At 38.9% G+C, this 23763-nt stretch overlaps 1 protein-coding gene across 1 annotated transcript in view; it reads right to left on the bottom strand.

Annotated features, from left to right (window-relative positions):
- Positions 1–23763, bottom strand: part of LOC128642428 (uncharacterized) — a 146306-nt gene that overhangs the window by 95500 nt on the left and 27043 nt on the right. Inside the window, exon 3 of the mRNA XM_053695192.1 lies at positions 1378–1431. Within this exon, the coding sequence (XP_053551167.1) occupies positions 1378–1431 (54 nt within the window). The remainder of the gene's footprint in view (positions 1–1377; positions 1432–23763) is intronic.

Genomic DNA, 23763 nt, shown 5'->3' with positions numbered 1-23763 from the left:
TTTACAGTTAGACCAAAACAAATCTGTCTGCTTTACCTTGGGGTTAGACATTTACAGTTAGACCAAAACAAATGCGTCTGCTTTTACCTTGGGGTTAGACATTTACAGTTAGACCAAAACAAATGTGTCTGCTTTTACCTTGAGGTTAGACATTCTACAGTTAGACCAAAACAAATGCGTCTGCTTTTACCTTGGGGTTAGACATTTACAGTTAGACCAAAACAAATGTGTCTGCTTTTACCTTGGGGTTAGACATTTACAGTTAGACCAAAACAAATGTGTCTGCTTTTACCTTGGGGTTAGACATTTACAGTTAGACCAAAACAAATGTGTCTGCTTTTACCTTGGGGTTAGACATTTACAGTTAGACCAAAACAAATGCGTCTGCTTTTACTTTGGGGTTAGACATTTACAGTTAGACCAAAACAAATGCGTCTGCTTTTACTTTGGGGTTAGACATTTACAGTTAGACCAAAACAAATGTATCTGCTTTACCTTGGGGTTAGACATTCTACAGTTAGACCAAAACAAATGCGTCTGCTTTTACCTTGGGGTTAGACATTTACAGTTAGACCAAAACAAATGTGTCTGCTTTTACCTTGGGGTTAGACATTCTACAGTTAAATACATGAAGTGCAAGGTTTACATTTACTTTATGCAATATAGGGATTAGATAGGAAACTATAGACAAATCATAATTACACAACAGAGAATAGTGAAGTGTACAGTCAACGTCGAATGCACTCAAATAACAATTAATGGGACACTAAATCCAAATGTTTTCTTTCACAATTCAGATAGAGCAATTTTAAGCAACTTTTTAATTTATTCCTATTATGAATTTTTATTCGATCTCTTGCTATCTTTATTTGAAAAAGAAGGCATCTAAGGTAAGGAGTCAGACAATTTTTGGCTCAGACCCTGGACAGCACTTGTTTATTGGTACTGTCCAATCAGCAAGGACAACCCAGGTTGTGAACCAAAAATGGGCCGGCTTCTAAACTTACATTCTTGTTTTTTAAATAAAGATAGCAAGAGAATGAAGAACAATTGATACTAGGAGTAAATTAGAAAGTTGCTTAAAATGGCTGCTCTATCTGAATTATGAAAGAAAAAATGTGGGTTCAGTGTCCTTTTAAGAATCATCTTAAACTGAAAATTGTTCTCAAAATTTAAATTGTGCAACAGGGAATAGAGAAAGTGTTTTCATTGATTTTGCAGCACATTTTATAGAAAATAAATCCATAAAATATAATAGTATTGAAATGGTAAAAATTAAATGAATTCCATAGACATTCAAAATATGTGATGTTAAAATGTAATGAGGATGTTACAGCTAAAGATAATGTGTATTTGTCTAATCAGAGTATGACTTACCGGCATTCACCAAGACCCAGCCGTCCTTACTTTTATCAACCTCCAATTCTCTGTCTGTTTAATGAGAGAATATTTGTTGTAGATTAAGTATCAATCCTAAAATCTTTACTAAATAACGCTGAGTATATACAGTCATTATAGAAACAATGCTACTATGTATGTGTCTAGGCCCACAGTACCTGAAAGAGCTCCTGACACCCTACATCCCATCCCGTTCACTTAGGTCAGCCAACACATCCCTCCTCTCAGTGCCAAGAATAAGGACAAACTCAGGCTCCAGAGCATTCGGCCACGCTGCCCCTACTTTTTGGAACTCTTTACCATGCGCAATCAGAGAGGGACCGTCCTTACAGACTTTTAAAAAGCTAAAGACCCACCTCTTCCATCAGGCATTCAGTCCGCTTATCTGACCTTCAGAAATTCCTAACTTTTATGTCTTATGTTGGTATATTTGTAAAGTGCTTTGAGTCTCACAGGGAGAAAAGCGCTATATAAATCGCAAATTATTATTATTATTATATATAGTTACTTGTTGAAAGGGGCAAACACATTGAAACGTCACTGTTATCCCATTTCATTACATGGCACATGGCAATAATCTCTGATAGTTTGTCTTATTTCCTTATTTTCAGGTTCAGTTAAATTGTCCGTTTTGTGTAAGAGAATGAATCAGTTTTTGAAAGCACCAGGTGTTGTAAAAGGACAACATCTGGAGATGTCACGCAGGGGAGTCATTGAAGCACCTAGAAGAGATGAGAAGCCAAATATATTGGGGCATATCTATCAAGCTCCGGAGAGAGCTTGAGGCCCCGTGTTTCTGGCGAGCCTGCAGACTCGCCAGAAACACCAGTTATGAAGCAGCGGTCTGAAGACCTCTGTCCATAACCTGCCCACCTGCTCTGAGCAGGCGGACAGACATAGCCGCAATTCAACCCGATCGAGTACGATCGGGTTGATTGACACTCCCCTGCTGGCAGCCGATTGACCGTGATTCTGCAGGGGGCGGCGTTGCACCAGCAGCTCTTGTGAGTTGCTGGTGCAATGCTGAATACGGAGAGCGTATTGCTCTCCGTATTGAGCGAGGTCTGGGGGACCTGATCCGCACTGTCGGATCAGGTCCGCCAGACTTTGATAAATAGAGGCCATAGTGTGTAACGAGATCAGAGAGAGGATACATTAGTCATTTGGTAGCATGCAGTGTTACATGGAGTGACTATACCTGGGAAATCAAGGAGAATGCCTCAGCTTTAAAGGGACACTAAACCCAAATTTTTTCTTTTGTGATTCAGATAGAGCAAGCAATGTTAAGCAACTTTCTAATTTACTCCTAGTAGCAAATTTTCTTCATTCTCTTGGTATGTTTATTTGAAAAGCAAGAATGTAAGTTTAAATGCCGGCCCATTTTGGTGAACAACCTGGGTTGTTCTTGTTGATTGGTGGATACATTCATCCACCAGTAAACAAGTGCTGTCCAAAGTTCTGGACTTTCTTTTTCAAATAAAGATAGCAAGAGAACAAAGAAAAATTGATAATAGGAGTAAATTAGAAAGTTGCTTAAAATTGCTGCTCTATCTGAATCATGAAAGAAAAACATTGGGTTCAGTGTCCCTTTAATACTACACCTCTCTGATGACGGCAAATGACATATGCAGAAATCTAAGAAGAGTGCCCGTACGTTGTTTTTTTATCATCCTCATGAAGTCCCACTCATCCTAAGATCACACACTCTCTGTATACCTCAACCTTAAGTTTAAAGACTTACTAGTAGTAGGGGCGTTATGGGTTTGTGGGTGTAAAGCTGCGATTAGGTTAATTACAAGGTCAGCAAAACACAAGGATAGAAATATATGAAACCCAACATTTTTCTTTCATGATTCAGATAACGCAGCAATTTTAAACAATTTTCTAATTTAATATGCAAAAGGCTACTTCCGGGCATCACACATAAACAGGAAGAGCTTGATTGTGTCTCCAATAAATGATTTTTTTACGTGACCCCGGCTGCTAGCTTCTTCCTGTTTATGTGTGATGCCCGGAAGTAGCCTTTTGCATATTGAATTGTTTGCGCTTTGGACTTAAGCGCTCTTGCTGGGCTCCCATAGCGGAGGTACAGGATCAGGTGAATAGTGCTGACGCTGAAGACACGCTGCTCGATATCACGGACCCCCAGGATTGGTAAGCGCCACTTTTTGCTTGTCTTTGAATTTTCTAATTTACTTCTATTATCAATTTGTCTTCGTTTTCTTGGTATCTTTTGTTGAAAAGCAAGGAGGTGAGTTCAGGAAAGTGCACGTGTCTGTAGCACTATACGGCAGAAGTTTTGCAAGAATGTTAAACATTAACACTATTTCCTGCCATGTAGTGCAACAAACACCTACCTAGGCATCTCTTCAACAAAGGATGAGAAAGAAGCAAATTTGATAATAGAAGTAAATAGAAAAAAAATAAATTGTATTCTCTTTCTGAATCATAAAAGAAAATTTTTGGGGTTTATACCCCTTTAATAAGTCATGTGTATAACTTTTTGTATTCCAAAAGAAAGGGTGCTCCAGCCTGTGCAGTTTAAAGTAAAATGACCTTTATTGTGCCATGGTCCACAAAACAAACAACGTTTCAGACCTACATTAGGCCCTTAGTCATGCCTCTTCAGACCTGCATTAGGCCCTTAGTCATCCCTATCTGTGTATGCAGAGAGACTGCCTTTATACAAGTACACAGGTGCAAATCAACTGCACATTAATTGTACAACAGCGCCATCTAATGCTGACAATTTTTATAACATTCAAAGATGGTATTTCTTATCTTAAGCAAGCACTGCGTATAATGTGTATTGACACAATTTAAAAAAAGGCAAAGTTAAAACATATTCATACATTCCCTATGCATATAATTCAAAAATGAGAAGCTACATTTGCATTATCAAAAACAATCATAATAAGACAGAATCCAGAAGTAATCCTAGTAGCAAAACAACAACCATAATATATACAAAAATGCAGGTACAAAAGGATATATATAGGATATATACAGATAGCCCAGGAATATATCGATGTCTGTAATTTGTGCAAACATTCTGAATACCTTATATGTCAATTTTAAATGTTTACATTTTGAATGTTTAACCTGTATGGGCAATCTTAATCATTTATATCAGATAGAGTGTTTACCTAAAGAGAGACCAATCAAAATCTTTATTTAGACCCTTAGGTTTCAAAGTTTGTAGTTTGTTAATCCAAAACATTTCCCTGACCTTAAAGGGACAGTAAACACCAGAATGTTTGTTGTTTAAAAAGGTAGATAATCCCTTTATTACCCATTCCCCAATATTTCATAACCAACACAGTTAGAATAATATACTTTTTACCTCTGTGATTACAGTGTATCTATGACTCTGCAAACTGCCCCCTTATTTCAGTTCTTTTGACAGACTTGCATTTTTAGTGCTTGCTCTTAGGAGCTTCACGTGCCTGAGCTCAATGTTATCAATATGAAAAACATGAACTAACGCCCTCTAGTGGTGAAAAACTGTCAAAATGCTTTCAGATTAGAGGTGGCCTTCAAAGTCTAAGAAATTAGCATATATACCTCCTAGATTTAGCTTTCAACTAAGAATACCAAGAGAACAAAGCAAAATTGGTAATAAAAGTAAATTGGAAAGTTGTTTAAAATTACATGCCCTATTTAAATCATGAAAGTTTTTTTTTTTACTTGACTGTCCCTTTAAGGAGAAATTTTCTGTCTCCACCCCTCCTGGGGATATCTACTTTAAAGTTTGTAGTTTGTTAATCCAAAACATTTCCCTGACTTTAAGGAGAAATTCTCTGTCTCCACCCCTCCTGGGGATATCTACTCTTTCTATAATTTGGAATCGTAATTGGCTGATGTTATGGCCAGCTTCAATAAAATGTGATGATACAGGGGCATCCTTATTTTGACATCTTATATTGGATTTATGTTGTGTAATCCGCTCTCTGGCCTCCTTACAGTACTCTCCAATGTAATAAAAAACACACAGACATTTAATAAGATATACTATAAACTTGGACCTACATTTTAGATACTGTTTAATCCTATATTTTGTACCTTGTGTAGGGTGATGGAAGATTTCTCCCTTTATCATGGAATTATGGCCTATGTCCGCTCGAACCAAATGGTCTTTACAAATCTTAACAGAGTGAATGATTGTCAAGAGTGATCTCTGGGAGGGAGGTAAACTATCAACTCCAATATGTAAAAGGGTGAAACTCAGGGATTCAATAGTTTGTAATCCTAGATTCTTGCATAACTGTAAATTGTTTTGCCATACATTTCTAGGACAGGGCCACCATATGTGAAGATCCAATCCATGATCTTCACACTCTCTCCAACATTCTACAGAGCATTCTGTGTATATTTTAGCTACTCTGACTGGGGTCAAGTACCATTTCAACAATAACTTGAAATATGTTTCTAGAAATGTAGTACAGTGAAGGGATGTCTTAGTTATTATGATGGCCTTCTCTAACTCCCTGACATTAAACTGTCTGTTATCTCTCTCCCATGCTTTAATCTGACATGGACGTTCCACACAATAATCTTCTAATAGAAGCATATGGTGAACCATTAAAACCTTAACCAATCTCCCACCAGCCCTCAATCTTCTTTCCTAATTAGTATCAGTCCTAATCTGGTGTCTGTCAAACCCACACTACTAAAGAAAACTTTGAATTCTAGTGCTCTTGAAAAATATGTGCTACTATTTGCTAGGGAGTTTGAAGCCCATTGTGGTTATATAAACCTCTCACCTGACAAATATTCCAACCATTCCACTCTGAATCATGTATATTGGTGAGAACTTGACATAGGCCTCTAAGACCATGATTTTTAGGTGCACTTGGTGCTAATTCCCTTATGGTTCCTTAGTGAGTCCCATACTTTGCAATTACCTAAGACAATGTCATTAGTGATATTTATTTCAGATAATTTATAGTCAGGGATCTATATAATGTCCATTAAAGATAGGCGTTTGGGGAGTATTGCTGACTCAACCTAATAGCACCCGGGTATTTATGTGTTATTGCTCTATGCAGCTATATGTGATAACCTAGCGGCATCATGATACAGAAAAATATTGAGAAATGCTATTCCCCCTCTAAAATAGGGACGTTGTAACATTTTATAAGCTACTCTTGGCTTTTTCCCTCTCCAAACATAGTTAAAAAAAGTGAATGGAACCTTTTTATATATATTTGTGGTACAGCTGCTGGAATACACCTAAATAGGTACAATATTTTTGGGAGAATAGACATTTTTAAGGTGACAATATGACCCAGCCAGGATAGTTCCTTAAAGTCCCATCTATTTAATAATTTCTTAACTTGAACTAGTAGCGTTATTATAAATAATGTTATTAAGATCAGCTCCCACAAGGATTCCCAGATGTTTAATATGATCTATCCTGCAATTAAATTTGTAGAGTTGCCTTTGGGCTTATATGGTCTCCTCTGGTATATTTAGGGTTAGTGCCTCAGTCTTACCAATATTAACTTTGTAAAAGCTGAGTTTTTGAAACTCCTCCAGTATATTAAAAACATCTGTAACTGAGGACATAGGGTTAGTGACTATTATGGTCACATCATCCGCAAATAAGGCTATCTTTTCTGAGGACTCTGCCAGTGAGATACCTGTTTTCAAGGTTGGACATCTAATTGCCTGAGTTAAGGGTTTCACGGCTAGGGCAAATATAAGGTGGAAAAGGGGACATCCCTGCCTAGTTCCATTTGCTATGTTAAGCTCTCTCAATTGAAAGCATATTCCTTTAATTTTGGCAAAAAGTTGGGAGAGTAAAGCCTGGATAAACTTGATAAATAGATTTTGAAAACCAAACACCTGTAGGACTTTACATAGGTATCCCCATATCACCCTATCAAATGCTTTTTCAGCATCGAGCGACAGGGCTACCATGGGGCCCCCCATACGTCTCACTTCTGAACAAATATTTATACGTTTTTTTTTTTTTAAATAATTTTTATTCACGGTTCAGTTAGAGGCATACAACAACGTAAATAACTAATTCACATGAGAAAATACGTAAGTTTTACAAACAATGGAAACAATATAAGTAACGGATAGGCAGCATAAAGTTAAAGAAAAAAAAAAAAAAATGTGCACCATGTGAACATTAATTGCATGAAATGCCAATTTCTTAGCAACCTTCTACATGACATAATAGGCCACTCTTGGGCCTCAAAAGGATAAAAAGAAATTTAAAGTGAAAGAAGGTTATTTCAAACAGAGGAGACCACTTGTGGATCTCAAATGATGAACCTTGTTTTTATGTTATTATCTATTAAGCATAGCAAATTTTTATGGTATTTTTGAACTAGAAATAACAAGCTCTTAGGGATTATAGTAGAAGAAAAACATGTAAATATGACCAAATTTAATCCCTTTCAACTGAAAATAGTTAGATAATAGTGAACTAACATGTTAACAAGTTAACAAAGGAGCCTCTAGGTAATAACGCTAGTTTTTCCCTGGCCGCCAAATGAGCGTCTAAGAGTCCAAACAGTGATGACCGAACTAAGTGTACTGAAAGGATGGTTTATAGTTTATCTAGGAGGAGTGGATAAATTAACAGCTAGTTCCATTTTTGAAAAATTGTCCAGGAGCTAATTAACTTTTACATCTATAATTATATGGAGAATAGTATATGGCTAGATATCTGTCTTCCAGTGTGATTAGCGCTGTGAGGCTTAGAGTAAAATATCAAAGGGCAAACTAATGGGGGTGGGTAAGAGCCTGGTGTATAGAGAAACCTGTTCATGTCAGGAGGTGTAGCTAAATTTTTACAGTAAGGTGCCGTTCCCCGACAGTATATACCAAAAGCTAAGAGTGAACTCATATATAGTGTGACCAAGTAAAACAGTGTCCTAATAATGGCTTTAATAGTATTTAAGATTTGGATGTGTTGGTCCGCCTCGGCCGCCGGCGGTCCCATTCTAATTACCAAAGCCCGACTAGAATATGCGCTACATTTCATGAACACAGTATACAGAAATAGTTTTCTCAAACCTATTCCTCCTTATTACTATATATATATATTACTAGTATGTGATCACTAAAGGGACAGCAAACGAGTCACACAAAGAAGTATAGTTACAGCAATACACTATTATACATTGTCCCTTACCCAATTAGTAAAGAATATATCTCCTATGCCATATATATATATCAGGCAGCATACATTTAACTTAAAGAGCCTCCCCTACAGAAGAAATTGTAATGTGAGAATGCAATGTGTATTACATACATGATTATCTGAAGGAGCCCTTAGATACACATATTATCATGAAATTATGGTAGGGAGCATGTGTGAATATTGACCTTATCTCACCCTACTATGCACCCTATATTGGAGCACAAGGAGTAGAACGTGTGTTAAGATAGACAAGTAAAACTTTGCAAGCAAAACAGTTTTGAAAGGGATGCCTGTGGTAAAAAGAGCTTCTCTAACAAAAACATATGTGGGAGACTAGCAGTTGCCCGGAACCTCTATAATTGAAACTTAGCTAAAAACTAAGAGAATCCAAGGGACTACTGTGTAGCGCTGAAGTGTTATAAGCAGGGATTGCTGCAATGGCGGCCTGATAAGCATTCTAACTGTCAATACCCAAGGACATTATAGGAAGTAAAAAAGAAAGGCAAAAAAAAAAGAAAAATAGTAGAGCGCAAATGTTGCTAACATCCTCTACCCCTTTACACCCCAGCACTTCTGATTTTCAGATAACAAATTTGAGTATTAATAACACCAAGAAAGTGCAACATAGATTAGATAAGGAGGATTGAATTGCAAAACACATAACATTAAGCGTTCATTACTTCGAGTCTATATGATTAGGCTGTCATATCGCCCCCTTACTAAAGTCATCAACCGTCTGAGGGATGTGTATGGTGTACATGGAGTCCAGGGGGGAAAACGGAAAACAGTTAGATCATCCGACTCCAACCTTTCTGTGTCGGCACCAGGTTACCATATTGAGTTGGGACATTGGTGGCCCAGATTGATCGCGGGACTTAGCTGAGGGATCCGACACAAACGATGTGGCTAGCTGTGTTTTCCAAATTACAGTAGCGCTGTCTCTCTTCCTGCCTTCTCCAAAATTCGCAGCATGGGGAACCGGTATTAGGCTAGGCTCACATGGGTGCAATGAGGGCCTCACATCACCCTCCGTATAAGCTGCTGCGGTGACTCTGGCCCCAGGAAGAAGGAGGTGCACGGCCCCCAAGTGTTCCAATCGGTCCCCTTCCTGAACCTCGGGTCTCGGCTTGTGTAAGGGTATGTCAGCTGAGCGCTGGAGGGCAGATATACAATCCTGTTTAGTAGCTAGGCAGATAGCTTGGGCGGCATTGTTACACATTGATCCCCACTCTAAATCCAGCTGTGTGCAAAATTGCAGGTAGTAGGAACTTAGAAGACATTCCACCTCCTCCAGGACAGTCCGGATTGCAAATGCCATTATGTAGAGGCAACCAGTTCAATAAAGGCTCCTTTGTCTATTTGCTGTTTGTTGTAGGTGCACTTATCATGCTTACTAACGACAGGAGCCCAAGAGCATCCTGCCGGGGGGTAATCCACGTGGCTGGTGTTGAAGGCCACAATCTTCAAATGAAGCTCCGGGCTCTGGAGCCAACAGCCATTCGTGTAAAATTAGTCTCATTAGGTAGATATTCCTTAGCCAATATGCAATTTGTTAATCTCTGGGTCATATGGTATCTGTAAAAGGAGATATCATAAAGATTGCTCTAGAGTGCTGGAGCAGCTTACAGAAGTGCGACCAATCATGGCCGCTGCCCGGAAGTTCCCCAAATATTTATACGTTTGCATGTATTGTAAGGTCCTTGTCAACCGAAGGTAAAACCCAACTGATCTATCTTTTTTTAAGTTTGGCAACCTTAGCAATGCAGAAGCCTTTAATGCAAGCTTTCAAAGCAGCCCATACAAGCTGGGCCGATGGTTAGCCGTTTAGATTCAAATTGATAAATTCAAGGACAGTCTCAGTCAGGGATTCATAAAAGCCAGATTCCTCCCATAAACATTGTGCGAACTTCCATGAGGGTCTAGAGGAATGTTGATGGATCCTTGCCACAACCACAGAGACTGCAACATGATCTGACCATGTGCCGGTATGTATATGGGACTCTGAGATATCATTCAGTATTCTTGAGTCTGAGAGGAAGTAGTCTAACCTAGAATATGTGTGATGGGGTCTGAGAAGATGTATTCCCTCTTGTCAGGTTGACATATACGCCATATATCATATAGATTGTACTGCATAATAGTGTTCCAAAATTTAAAGGCAGTATAGGAATCATGTTTTTTATTTTTCATCAATTGTTTATCATAGGTCGGGTCCAAAACTAGGTTAAAAACTCACCCCACTAAAACTGAGCCCTGTGTAACAGATTCAACCATCTGTAGGACAGGATTTATAAAAGTTAGGAATTTAAGGGGAATCTAGACCTCTGCCATGTTATGGAGAAAGGGAAAAGAAAAAAACTTTATAAACTAGATATACAGATAGTCAAAGAAACAGAATAACTATCCACCATGGGTAAACTTAACTGCCTGTGTATCTAGTATTTACTTAATACTAAACTAGCTCATGTTACTCTAGAAGTTTAGATAATCTTTCCTGTAGAGGCCCTAGTCTCCTTTTAGGGCTGTGATAGAAAGTATTGGACATTTAAGTTTTAAATAAAAATAATAAAAGGTAAAATCCCCCCACCCAACCATAAGAGCCTACAATCTGTGGTCTAATATTTATATACATATATGAAAGTAATATATAGTGATGATGGACCCTAATACTACAAGTGAATGAGAGCCCCTCAAATGAGAGGGATAAATATTATAACAAATGTAGATCAGACATGTGTGTATGAATGTATAATGACGAATATCATTAAATAGAACTAATGTGGGTGCAATAATAATAAACAGAAAAATGTTCATACCAAAAGGCGTAAGAGTACGTAGTTTCCAAATCCAAAACGTTTCTCTTTGTCTTAAACATATGGTCCTATTTGGGTATGTGTTCAATTGGGGTCATTCCGATTTAAAGGGAAACTGAACCCATTTTTTTTCTTCGTGATTCAGATAGAGCATGCAATTTTAAGCAACTTTCTAATTTACTCCTATTATCAATTTTTATTAATTCTCTTGCTATCTTTATTTGAAAAAGAAGGCATCCTAGCGGGTTTTTTTGGTTCATCACTCTGGACAGCACTTTTTCATTGGTGGATGAATTTATCCACCAATCAGCAAGAACAACCCAGGTTGTTCACCAAAAATGGGCCGGCATCTAAACTTACATTCTTGCATTTCAAATAAAGATACAAAGAGAATGAAGAAAATTTGATAATAGGAGTAAATTAGAAAGTTGCTTAAAATTTCGTGCTCTATCTGAATCACAAAAGAAAAAATTTGGGTTCAGTGTCCCTTTAATCTTTATTCCCTTCATGAAAACATTGTACATGTCTTGGTACACTATGTTTGATCAGTCTATTCTCAATGTTCCTGCAATGCTTCCCCCATCCTTTCTTTATGGGCCTGCAGGGGCGCCCGACATACTGTTGGCCACAAATGCATTCAAGCAAATAAATCACGAATTGTGTATCACAAGTTATACGTAAACTAATATTGAAACATTCATCCGTATTGTGCAATTTAAATGTATCTGTCCCACTGACCACATAAGGGCATAGACCAAATAGTTTTCTACCACATTTGTAAAAACCCTTTTGCCCAGATTCATAGTGGAAATATTCTCAGACCTGGAACAGTGGAAACCCTTGACCTTGCTGCTTCTATCATTCATTTTTCCTAGCTACCACTGGGTGCTTTTTTGTTTTTGAGCGTTGGTGCTCTAGTGAAAGTGAACACCGGGTTTTTTTCTAAAATATTTTTGAAAACATGATCATAAGTCAAAATGGGCCAATGTTTATTTATTATTTTGTGTATAGCAATATGATTACTATTGAATTTAGTAATGAAACGAGGAGTATATTATTCATTTATTGGCCATAAACTGTGGTTACGTTTTAGTTTATTTTTATTTTGAGAGAGCAGTTCACTCCTGTCAATATTTTTTGCTCTAAGGAAACCTCGATTAATAAGATCAATAGGATAATTTTCCTCAAGGAATCTCTCTGAGTATTCCCTCTTGTTCCTCAAATACTTTTATTTCAGAACAATTCCTCTTGACTCGACAGAACTGGTTAAAAGGAATATTCCTCTTCCATGGTAAATAATGATTGCTCCTATAATTCAAGTAACTGTTACTGTTTACCTCCTTTAAAAATGTTTTGGTAGCTATATTACCATGGGCATCCCAATATAAAACAAGATCCAACAATTCCAAATGATTGGTTTTGATATTGGCTGTAAAAGATAAACCCATTTCATTTTTATTTAGATGGTCCACAATTGGCTGAATCAGAACTACCCTCCCAAATAAAAATCAGGTCATCGATATAGCGACCAAAGAACACCAGGCTTGCCCCAAATTCTGGGGAATAAATGTATTTCTCCTCAAATGCTTTTGGTAGATAAAATAATTATGCTGGAGAACAAATTTAATTGCTTCCAGCAAAAAAAAGTTTCTGTTTGGAAGGCATAAAAATATCCTTATTCAAATATGATGCAATTACCTCGATACCCAATAAATGTTGAATTTGTGGAGACATCACAGGAGACCCAAAGTAAGTCTCTGTCCTCTTTCTTAAAGTCCAATATCTTAAATATCAGGTCTGTTGAGTTATGATCATGTTTTCAAAAATATTTTAGAAAAAAACCCTGTGTACTTTCACTAGAGCACCAACGCTCAAAACAAATTAGCACCCAGCAAAGTTGTAACTAGGAAAATGAATGATAGAAGCATCAAGGTCAAGGGTTCCCACTGTACCAGGTCTGAGAATATTTCCACTATGAATCTGAGCAAAAATGGTTTTTAAAAATGTTGTAGAAAACTGTGGTCTATGCCCTTATGTGGTCAGTGCAACAGATAAATTTAAATTGCACAATATGGATGAATGTTTCAATACTAGTTTACTTATGACTTTTGATACACAATACATGATTTATTTGCTTTACTGCATTTGTGGCCAACAGTATGTTGGGCATACCTGCAGACCCATAAAGAAAAAATGGGGGGAGCATCACAGGAACATTGAGAATAGACTGATCAAACATACTAAGACATGTACTATGTTTTCATGAAGGGAATAAAGATTCTATCAGAATGAGCCAGATTTAACACAAACCCAAATCTTGGGGAGCAAGTAGGTTCATACGTTTAATAGAAAGAGAAACGTTTTGGATTTGGTAGCTACGTACTCTTACGCTTTTTGGTCTGAACGAGAATGTAGACATGGCTGCTTTTATCATTAATCCATTTTTCTCTTTATTATCATTGCACCCACATTAGTTCTGTTTAATGATATTGGTCATTATACATTCATACACACATGTCTGATCTACATTTGTTATAATATTTATCCTTCTTATTTGAGGGGCTCCCATTCACTTGTATTGTTAGGGTCCATCATCACTATATATTACTTTCATATATGTATATAAATATTAGACCACAGATTGTAGGCTCTTATGGTTGGGTGGGGGGATTTTACCTTTTATTATTTTTATTTAAAACTTAAATGTCCAATACTTCCTATCACAGCCCTAAAAGGAGACTAGGGTCTCTACAGGAAAGATTATCTAAACTTCTAGAGTAACATGACAAGCTTAACAGCTCACCTGATGAAACTGTAATATCCGAGAAACACATTGTGAGACGTTTATACTGAAGGGTTTTTAATTGATTTTTATATTAAAGATTTTTTATCCTTTAATCTTGTTACTTTGAGTTCATATATCTTCTTAGATGCTGAGCGTATTGCACGAAATGTGTTTGGTTTGATTTGGGCTACCTCACCTCTTTGAACCATCACATTTTATTTTTTGGTAATTTTAGACTTTGTTATTTTTTATAATGTTAGTTTTTTTTTCATAGTGTTAGGATTTTTTAATTTTGTATTTTTTCTTTATTTTTAGTATATTTTAGTTTTTTAAAATAATAATGTAAGGTTTATTTATATTTTAAGCTTAGTTTTTTTATTTCACAGGTAAGTTTTTATTTATTTTAAGGTAGTTATATTGTTACATTAAAGTTAGCAGTAGTCGCGATGCGGGGGGCGGCAGTTTAGGGGTTAATAGGTTTATTTTAGTAGTACCGATGTGGGGGGTCAGCGGTTAATAGGTTTATTTTAGTTGTAGCGATGTGGGGGGTCCTCGGTTATGGGTTAATAGTTTTATTTAGTGTTGGTTAAGCGGTAGACAGCGGATTAGGGGTTAATAGGTTTACTCATATTTGTTATGAGTTTTGAAAAACATTTTTGTTTTGCAAAATTCAGAGGTACTGGCCTTTGATTGTGGAATGGATTGTGGCGGTATAAGCTATAACGCTAGCAGAATAGTCTGACCGCACAACCTGTAATATGGGTGAGCTGAAAATTCTATACTCAAAAGCCATTTTTTGAGTGCAGAATGGATTGTTGCGGTACATTCTAAAATGCTAGCAGTATAACCGTACAACACCACTTGTAATATGGGTGACCTTACCATTCCGCGCACAAAGGCCAATTTTTCAGCAGTATAGATGTACTGCACAACTTGTAATTTAGGCCTCTGAAAATACTGAGACTTCTCAAATTTTTAAGAGCCCTGATATGCCTGTATTACAGCAAATCTCCATACCAGCAGTACCCTGCGGCTCTGCTCCTCAGGCTTTTTCTGGTGCTAGTGTTCCCTTACCCTAGATTTTGCTGCCCAATTACAATCAGCAGTTGCTGCTGCCCTGAGCGCTTTGCCTATTGTGGGAAAACATAAGAGAAAGGTTAAACATAACTCTTCTGGGGATAAATCCTGTAGTTTTAGTGAAGCTTCCATGGCCAGTCATGCTCAGCTTTCTGGAGTAGAGTATTTCTCTGATAGCTCCGAAGGGGAGATAACTTCCTCTGATTCCTCAGCGGAATAAGAAAATCAGGATTCTGAGAAAGTGAATTTCTTGTTTAAGGTTGAACACCTACTGTATATACTCAAGGAGGTGTTGTCCACTCTGGACTCTGGAGTCTAAACCAGATGACTAAAGACAGACTCACAAACTGGACTTGGTGTATATACCTATGACAACATCTCTGGAAGTATTCCCAGTTCCCTCTTTGGTAGCAGACATTATTTCTAAGTAATTAGAAAATCCTAGAGTTCCTTTTTTTCCTTCTCAAACATTTAAGAAGATGTTTCAGGTTCCACATAATCATTTGGAATTCTGGCCTACCATCCCTAAGGTAGATGGGGCAATTTCCATGATAGCAAAGTGTACTACTATCCCCCTAAAGGATAGTGCCTTATTTAAGGACCCTATGTATACAACACTAGAGGGATACCTCAGGAAGGCATTTCTTCAGACTGGGTTACTTTTTCAGCCTGCTGTAGGTGTGGCAGCAGTGGCTGGGGCTGCCATGTTATGGTGTGATTCCTTATCTGAAATTATTTGAGTGGAGTCTCCACTGGAGGATATTCAGAATCAAATCAGAGCTCTAAAAAAAGTCAATTCTTTTATTTGTGATGCAATTATACAAATTATTTGTCTAAACGCTGACTTCTGGACTTATAGTACTTGCTTGTAGAGCCCTCTGGCTCAAATCTTGGTCAGTCGACATGGTGTCTAAGTCGAGACTCCTATCCCTGGCTTTAAAGGGTAAGACCTTATTTGATCCAGGATTGGATTCTATCATTTCTATTATATGTGGTAAGGGAGATTTTCTGCCTCAGGACAAAAAAACTAAAGCTAAGAGTCGTCTCAGAGGAACGCGCCCTCGACAAAATCCAATCTGCCCAGGAGTACCTGTAAGCCAATCTCAGCGTAGGACAAGAACAAGCAGCCCAAAAAGTTGATCCCTGAACAAATTGCATGAAGGGTAAACCTCCCGACCTGGGCTCAGGTGAAGTAGGGGGAAGATTATCTCATTTTCAGGAGGTATGGGCTCACTCTATGCAGGACCCGTGAGTTCTGAACATTGTCTCCCAGGGATACAAAATAGGGTTTCATTCTCATACTCCATGGGGCAGGTTCTTCCACTCAAGGGTTCCAAGGAGGCCAGAAAAAACAGAGGCTTTCTTCCATTGTGTAGAGGATCTAGTATCCATGGGAGTTGTTCCAGTTCCTCTTGCAGAGAGGGGAAAGGGATTCTATTCCAACCTCTTCATATTTCCCTAAAAAAAGAGGAATCTTTCTACCCCATTCTAGATCTGAACTGTTAAAACAAGGTTCTGACCTTCAAGATGGAGACCATCAGATCTATTTTTCTTCTGGTTCAGAAGGGTCAGTTTATGACCACCATAGATCTAAAGGATGCATACCTGCATATTACCATCATCATTTGCCTTCCTGGAGAATAATTATCAGTTCATAGCTCTTCACTTTGGTTTGGCTATGGCTCAACAGATTTTAAAAAAGGTATTAGGAGCACTTCTTTCAGTAGTCAGACTGCAAGGTATTGCTGTGGTGCTTTGCTTGGATGATATTTTGGTTCAAGCGCATCTTCTCATTTAGAAAGCTATCATACAGGGACGCTACTTTGGTATCTTCGGTCTCATGGTTGTAAAGTTAATCTGGAAAAGAGTTTGCTCATTCCCAAAACAATAGTGTGCTTTCTAGGGACCATAATAGATTCAGTTTGTATGAACATTTTTCTCCTAGGATCAGCATCAGGAGAAGCTGCAATAAGCTTGCTGCCTTTTACAATCCACTCTTCGACCTTCAGTGGCTCATGGTGGCGGTTTCAGATGCTATTCCGTTTGCCCGTTATCATCTGAGACCTCTACAGTTATGTATGCCGCCTAGACAATGGAATGGAAATCACACACACTTGTCTCAAATCATCAGTGTTGACCCAGTGACGAGAGGGTCTCTTTCTTGGTGGCTATCTCAGGAACCGTTCCTTCTTTGCAGATGTTTCCTGCATCCTTCCTGGGAAATTCTAACAATGGATGCAAGTTTGATAGGCTGGAGAGCTGTGTGGGGTCCTCTGAGGGCTCAGGGGACCTGGCGATCAGAAGACATGAGTCTCCCCATCAACATTCTAGAACTAATGGCTATATTCAATGCACTACATGCATGGCCTCAATTACGTTCTGTCTGGTTTATTTGATTTCAGTTGGACAACATCACAACAGTGGTCTACATCAACCACCAGGTAGGAGCCCGCTGTTGAAGGAATTTCCTAATACTACAGTGGGTGGAGACTTACCATTGTCAAATATCAGCTATCTAGATTTCGTTGTGGACAATTTTGAAGCAGATTTTCTAAATAGACAGACTCTGCACTCCGGAGAGTGGACTCTCAACCTGGAGGTGTTCAATAAGATCACCCTCCGGAGATAGACCTCATGACTTCTCGTCTCAATGCCAAACTGCCAAGATACAGATCTAGGTCAAGGGATCCTCAAGCGGAGTTGGTGGACGGGTTAGGAGTTTCATGGAACTTCAATCTAGTATATCTTTTTCCTCCAATTGTCCTTCTTCCTTGAGTCATAGCTTGAATTTCAGCAATACTGTTAGCTCCACACCAGACTTGGTATGCAGATCTAGTGAAAATGTCTTCTGCTCCTCCGTGGCGGTTACCTCAGAGGTCGGATCTTTTTACACAGGGTCCGTTCTTTTATTAAAATCTTTGACACCGTTGACCATCCCCTTCTCCTACGGACTCTCAGCTCCCTTGGTCTCTCTGACACTGCCCTTTCCTGGATCCACTCTTATCTCTCTAATAGTTCCTTTTCTGTCTCCTTTGCTGGCGACTCCTCCTCTCCATTGCCTCTGTCTGTTGGAGTACCTCAAGACTCTGTTCTGGGTCCTCTACTCTTCTCTATTTATACTTCCTCACTGGGTAAACTTATCAGTAGCTATGGCTTCAACTACCACCTCTATGCTGATGATACTCAGATCTACCTATCCACCCCTTCACTCTCTCCTTCTGTCCTTTCTCACATCAGTGTCTGCTTATCTGGCATTTCTTCTTGGATGGCCTCTCACCACCTAAAAATCAATATGTCCAAGACTGAGCTCCTTCTAATCCCCCCTCTAATTCTACCCCGGTTCCTAACTTTTAAATCACTGTTGGTGACACCACTATCTCTCCATCACCTCAAGTCCGCTGCCTAGGAGTTACACTTGACTCCAATCTGTCCTTCATACCCCACATCCAATTGCTCTCTTCCTCCTGTCGCAACCACCTACGCAATATCTCCAAAATTCATCAGTTTCTGAGTGCTGAAACTACTAAACAGCTAATCCGCTCCCTGGTAATCTCCCAACTAGACTACTGTAATAACCTACTAACTGGCCTCCCTCTCTCCCGCCTCTCCCCTCTTCAATCCATCCTAAATGCATCTGCTAGGCTAATCCACCTCTCCCGACGCTCTGTATCTGCTGCACCTCTCTGCGGGTCCCTTCACTGGCTACCCATCCACAGTAGAATTAAATTCAAAATTCTCATTCTGAACTACAAAGCCCTTACCAACGCAGCCCCCCCTACCTGTCCTCACTCATCAACAAATATACTCCAGCCCAACCCCTAAGATCCAACAATGACCTGATCGATCCTTGCATTTTCTACCATCACCTCCTCCCATGCTAGGCTACAGGACTTCTCTCGTGCAGCACCAACCATCTGGAATGCACTTCCTAGAGCTGTCAGACTCTCCCCTAACCTTTCCACCTTTAAATGCTCCCTAAAGACCTTTCTGTTCATGGAAGCCTATCTCCAAACCAGTAACAAATGAATTCCACTTGCCTAATTGCTGCCCCAATCTAACTCCACACTAACATCATTCTCACCTTTGCAGTCCCCACCTCCTGTTTCTCACCCTCCTACCCATCTAGATTGTAAGTTCCCACGGGAACAGGGCCCTCAATTCCCCTGTATTTGTTTGTTAAACTTTGTCTGGTGTCTTTTATATTGTATTATACTTTTATTTTTGTACCCATGGACAGCGCTGCGGAATCTGTTGGCGTTTTATAAATAAAGAATAATAATAATAATATTCTCTGAGACTGGCTGCATGGAGATTGAATTCCTAGTTTTTACTCGGAAAGGATTTTCAGAGACTGTTGGTTTAGACCAGGAAGCCAGTCACCAGGCGTATTTACCACAAAGTGTAAAGAACTTATCTGTCTTGGTGTGTGGAATGGGGGTCCCGTTGGCATAGGGTGAAGACCTTGTAGATTCTTCAATTTCTTCAGGATGATTTAGAGAAAGGCCTGTCAGCTAGTTCTCTTAAGGGGCATGTTTCTGCTCTTTCAGTTTTGTTACATAAGTGTGTGTGTGTGTAGGTATAAATATGTGCGACTCCGGTTTTTACGGCGGTATTGGTATCACATATATGGCGCCGCATATAAATGTGGCGCATATATTTCACCCATCGCCCACAATTTTTACTCTTATAAGCTATCATAGAACTGCATCGCAAATCGGTATCACTTATTCAGCGCAAGGACTTACGCAGCGAAAATGGAGAAATTTGACTCCATTTTCACCTCGCCACACATAGGCAGATGCAGCAAGTATGTGAGAACCGTAACCCCCTGAAAATAGTAACTAACACCTACCGCATGAGCAATATCTATCTACCTGTCAACCGCCAACTCCCACCGCAATAACTAAATAAATGTATTAACCCCTTGTCCACCAACCCCCACATCACAAACTACCTAATGAATGTATTAACCCCTAAACCGCCAACCCCCCACAACGCAATATACTTAATAAAATTATTAACCCCTAATCTGCCATTCATCCACAACGCCAACTACCTATCAACACTACAGGGAGTGCAGAATTATTAGGCAAATTAGTATTTTGACCACATCATCCTCTTTATGCATGTTGTCTTACTCCAAGCTGTATAGGCTCGAAAGCCTACTACCAATTAAGCATATTAGGTGATGTGCATCTCTGTAATGAGAAGGGGTGTGGTCTAATGACATCAACACCCTATATCAGGTGTGCATAATTATTAGGCAACTTCCTTTCCTTTGGCAAAATGGGTCAAAAGAAGGACTTGACAGGCTCAGAAAAGTCAAAAATAGTGAGATATCTTGCAGAGGGATGCAGCACTCTTAAAATTGCAAAGCTTCTGAAGCGTGATCATCGAACAATCAAGCGTTTCATTCAAAATAGTCAACAGGGTCGCAAGAAGCATGTGGAAAAACCAAGGCGCAAAATAACTGCCCATGAACTGAGAAAAGTCAAGCGTGCAGCTGCCAAGATGTCACTTGCCACCAGTTTGGCCATATTTCAGAGCTGCAACATCACTGGAGTGCCCAAAAGCACAAGGTGTGCAATACTCAGAGACATGGCCAAGGTAAGAAAGGCTGAAAGACGACCACCACTGAACAAGACACACAAGCTGAAACGTCAAGACTGGGCCAAGAAATATCTCAAGACTGATTTTTCTAAGGTTTTATGGACTGATGAAATGAGAGTGAGCCTTGATGGGCCAGATGGATGGGCCCGTGGCTGGATTGGTAAAGGGCAGAGAGCTCCAGTCCGACTCAGACGCCAGCAAGGTGGAGGTGGAGTACTGGTTTGGGCTGGTATCATCAAAGATGAGCTTGTGGGGCCTTTTCGGGTTGAGGATGGAGTCAAGCTCAACTCCCAGTCCTACTGCCAGTTTCTGGAAGACACCTTCTTCAAGCAGTGGTACAGGAAGAAGTCTGCATCCTTCAAGAAAAACATGATTTTCATGCAGGACAATGCTCCATCACACGCGTCCAAGTACTCCACAGCGTGGCTGGCAAGAAAGGGTATAAAAGAAGAAAATCTAATGACATGGCCTCCTTGTTCACCTGATCTGAACCCCATTGAGAACCTGTGGTCCATCATCAAATGTGAGATTTACAAGGAGGGAAAACAGTACACCTCTCTGAACAGTGTCTGGGAGGCTGTGGTTGCTGCTGCACGCAATGTTGATGGTGAACAGATCAAAACACTGACAGAATCCATGGATGGCAGGCTTTTGAGTGTCCTTGCAAAGAAAGGTGGCTATATTGGTCACTGATTTGTTTTTGTTTTGTTTTTGAATGTCAGAAATGTATATTTGTGAATGTTGAGATGTTATATTGGTTTCACTGGTAAAAATAAATAATTGAAATGGGTATATATTTGTTTTTTGTTAAGTTGCCTAATAATTATGCACAGTAATAGTCACCTGCACACACAGATATCCCCCTAAAATAGCTAAAACTAAAAACAAACTAAAAACTACTTCCAAAAATATTCAGCTTTGATATTAATGAGTTTTTTGGGTTAATTGAGAACATGGTTGTTGTTCAATAATAAAATTAATCCTCAAAAATACAACTTGCCTAATAATTCTGCACTCCCTGTATTAACCCCTAATCCACCAAGCCCTCACATCACAATAAACCTAATTAATCTATTAACTCCTAAACCGCCAAACCCCCACAATGCAAAAAACTAATTTAATTACTAAGCCCCCTAACCTAACACCCACTAAATTATTTCCAAATTACATAAAATATTAAAATACTAAATTACAATTAGATTAAAAAATCCTAACAGTACTTAAAAAAATTTTTTAAGATTAAATTAAAATAAATTAATCTAAAATTACCAAAAACAAAAAAGTCTAACATTATAGAAAATAATTTTTTTTGTAATCAAAAATAAAAAATTAAACCTAATCCCTATGAAAATAAATAAGCCCCCCAAAATAAAAACACCCCCTAATCTAATGCTAAACTACAAATAGCCCTTAAAATGGCCTAGTTAAACATTTTTTTGCATTTAAAAAAATTCTAAGTCCCCCCTTACAGTAAACCCCCCCCACCCACCAAACTCCCCAAAATAAATAAACCTAACATTAAAAAAAACTAAACTACCCATTGTCCCTATAAGGGCATTTGTATGGGCATTCAGCTCTTTTACTGCCCTTAAAAGGGCATTCAGCTCTTTTACAAAGGCCCATTAAAATCCTAATCTAAAAAAAAAAAATCCCCCAAAAATAAAAACAATCCTAACGCTAACCCCCAAATAGGTACTCACCGTTCCTGAAGTCCAGCTGAGAAAGTCTTCTTTCAAGCGGCAATATCTTCTTCCGGAGCAGGGACCTCTTCTAGCCTCAGCCAGGACCAAGCCGGCACAGAGCCGCAGAACTGAAGACCGGCGACCGCAGAGCCATGGCGTGTGGAGATCCTCTTTGTACGATTACCGCCGTACACTGAATAGTGAATTCAAGGTACCCGTTTAAATATGGGGTACCTCGAATTCCTATTGGCTGAAAAATTCAAATCAGCCAATAGGATGAGAGCTACTGAAATCCTATTGGCTGATTTGAACACTATATATGTTAATATGTGTGTACATATGTATTTATGTATATATATATATATATATATATATATATATATATATATATAAAAATATATATATATACACTACAATTGCATTTGTAATGTCTGTCGCCATTGGAAGTTGCACACGCATCCTCAATGGAATGTTACAGCGAATTTCACTTTCACTTGCTCTCATGCTATTGGCTAATTTAAATAGCCAATAGGATTTGAGTAGCTTTCATACTACTGACTGATTTGAATTGGAAGAATCAAATCAGCCAATAGGAATTCAAGGGACGCCATCTTTAATCACGTACCTTGAATTCACTATTCAGTGTACGGCGGAGATCGTACGAAGAGGATCCTCCACGCTCCATGGCTCCGTGGTCGCCGGTCTTTAGTTCCAGGGTCGCCAGTCTTCAGCTCCACGGTCTTCAGTCTTCAGCATCGCTCCACACAGGATGTTCCTGGAAGAAGAAGAGGTTGCACTTGGAAGAAGACTTCACCGCCTGGAACAGGACCTTCTCCGCCAGACTTCAGGAACCATGAGTGCTAACCTGGGGGGGGGGCATTTGTTTTATTTAGATTAGGGATGGGCAGAAAAAGCGCTAAATGCCCTTTTAAGGGCAATGCCCAAACAAATGCCCTTTTTCAGGGCAATGGGTAGTTTAGGTTTTTTAGTGTTAGGTTCTTTTATTTTGGGGGTGGGGGGTTTAATGTTAGGTGGGACTTTGTATATTTTTAGTAAAAAAGCTGATTATCTTGGGGCAATGCCCTGCAAAAAGCCCTTTTAAGGGCTACTGGTAGTTTATTATTAGAGTGGGGGGGTGTTTTTATTTTCATAGGGATTAGGTTTAATTTTGTTAAATTTATTTTCTGTAATGTTAGCGGTTTTTTTTATTTTTTGTAACTTTAGAATGTATTAGTTTAG

This window comes from Bombina bombina, chromosome 11 (assembly GCF_027579735.1).
Source record: "Bombina bombina isolate aBomBom1 chromosome 11, aBomBom1.pri, whole genome shotgun sequence".
In the NCBI taxonomy this organism is placed as follows: domain Eukaryota; kingdom Metazoa; phylum Chordata; class Amphibia; order Anura; family Bombinatoridae; genus Bombina; species Bombina bombina.
Note: the sequence above shows the minus strand (reverse complement) of the source record. Positions and strands in the feature narration are given on the sequence as shown.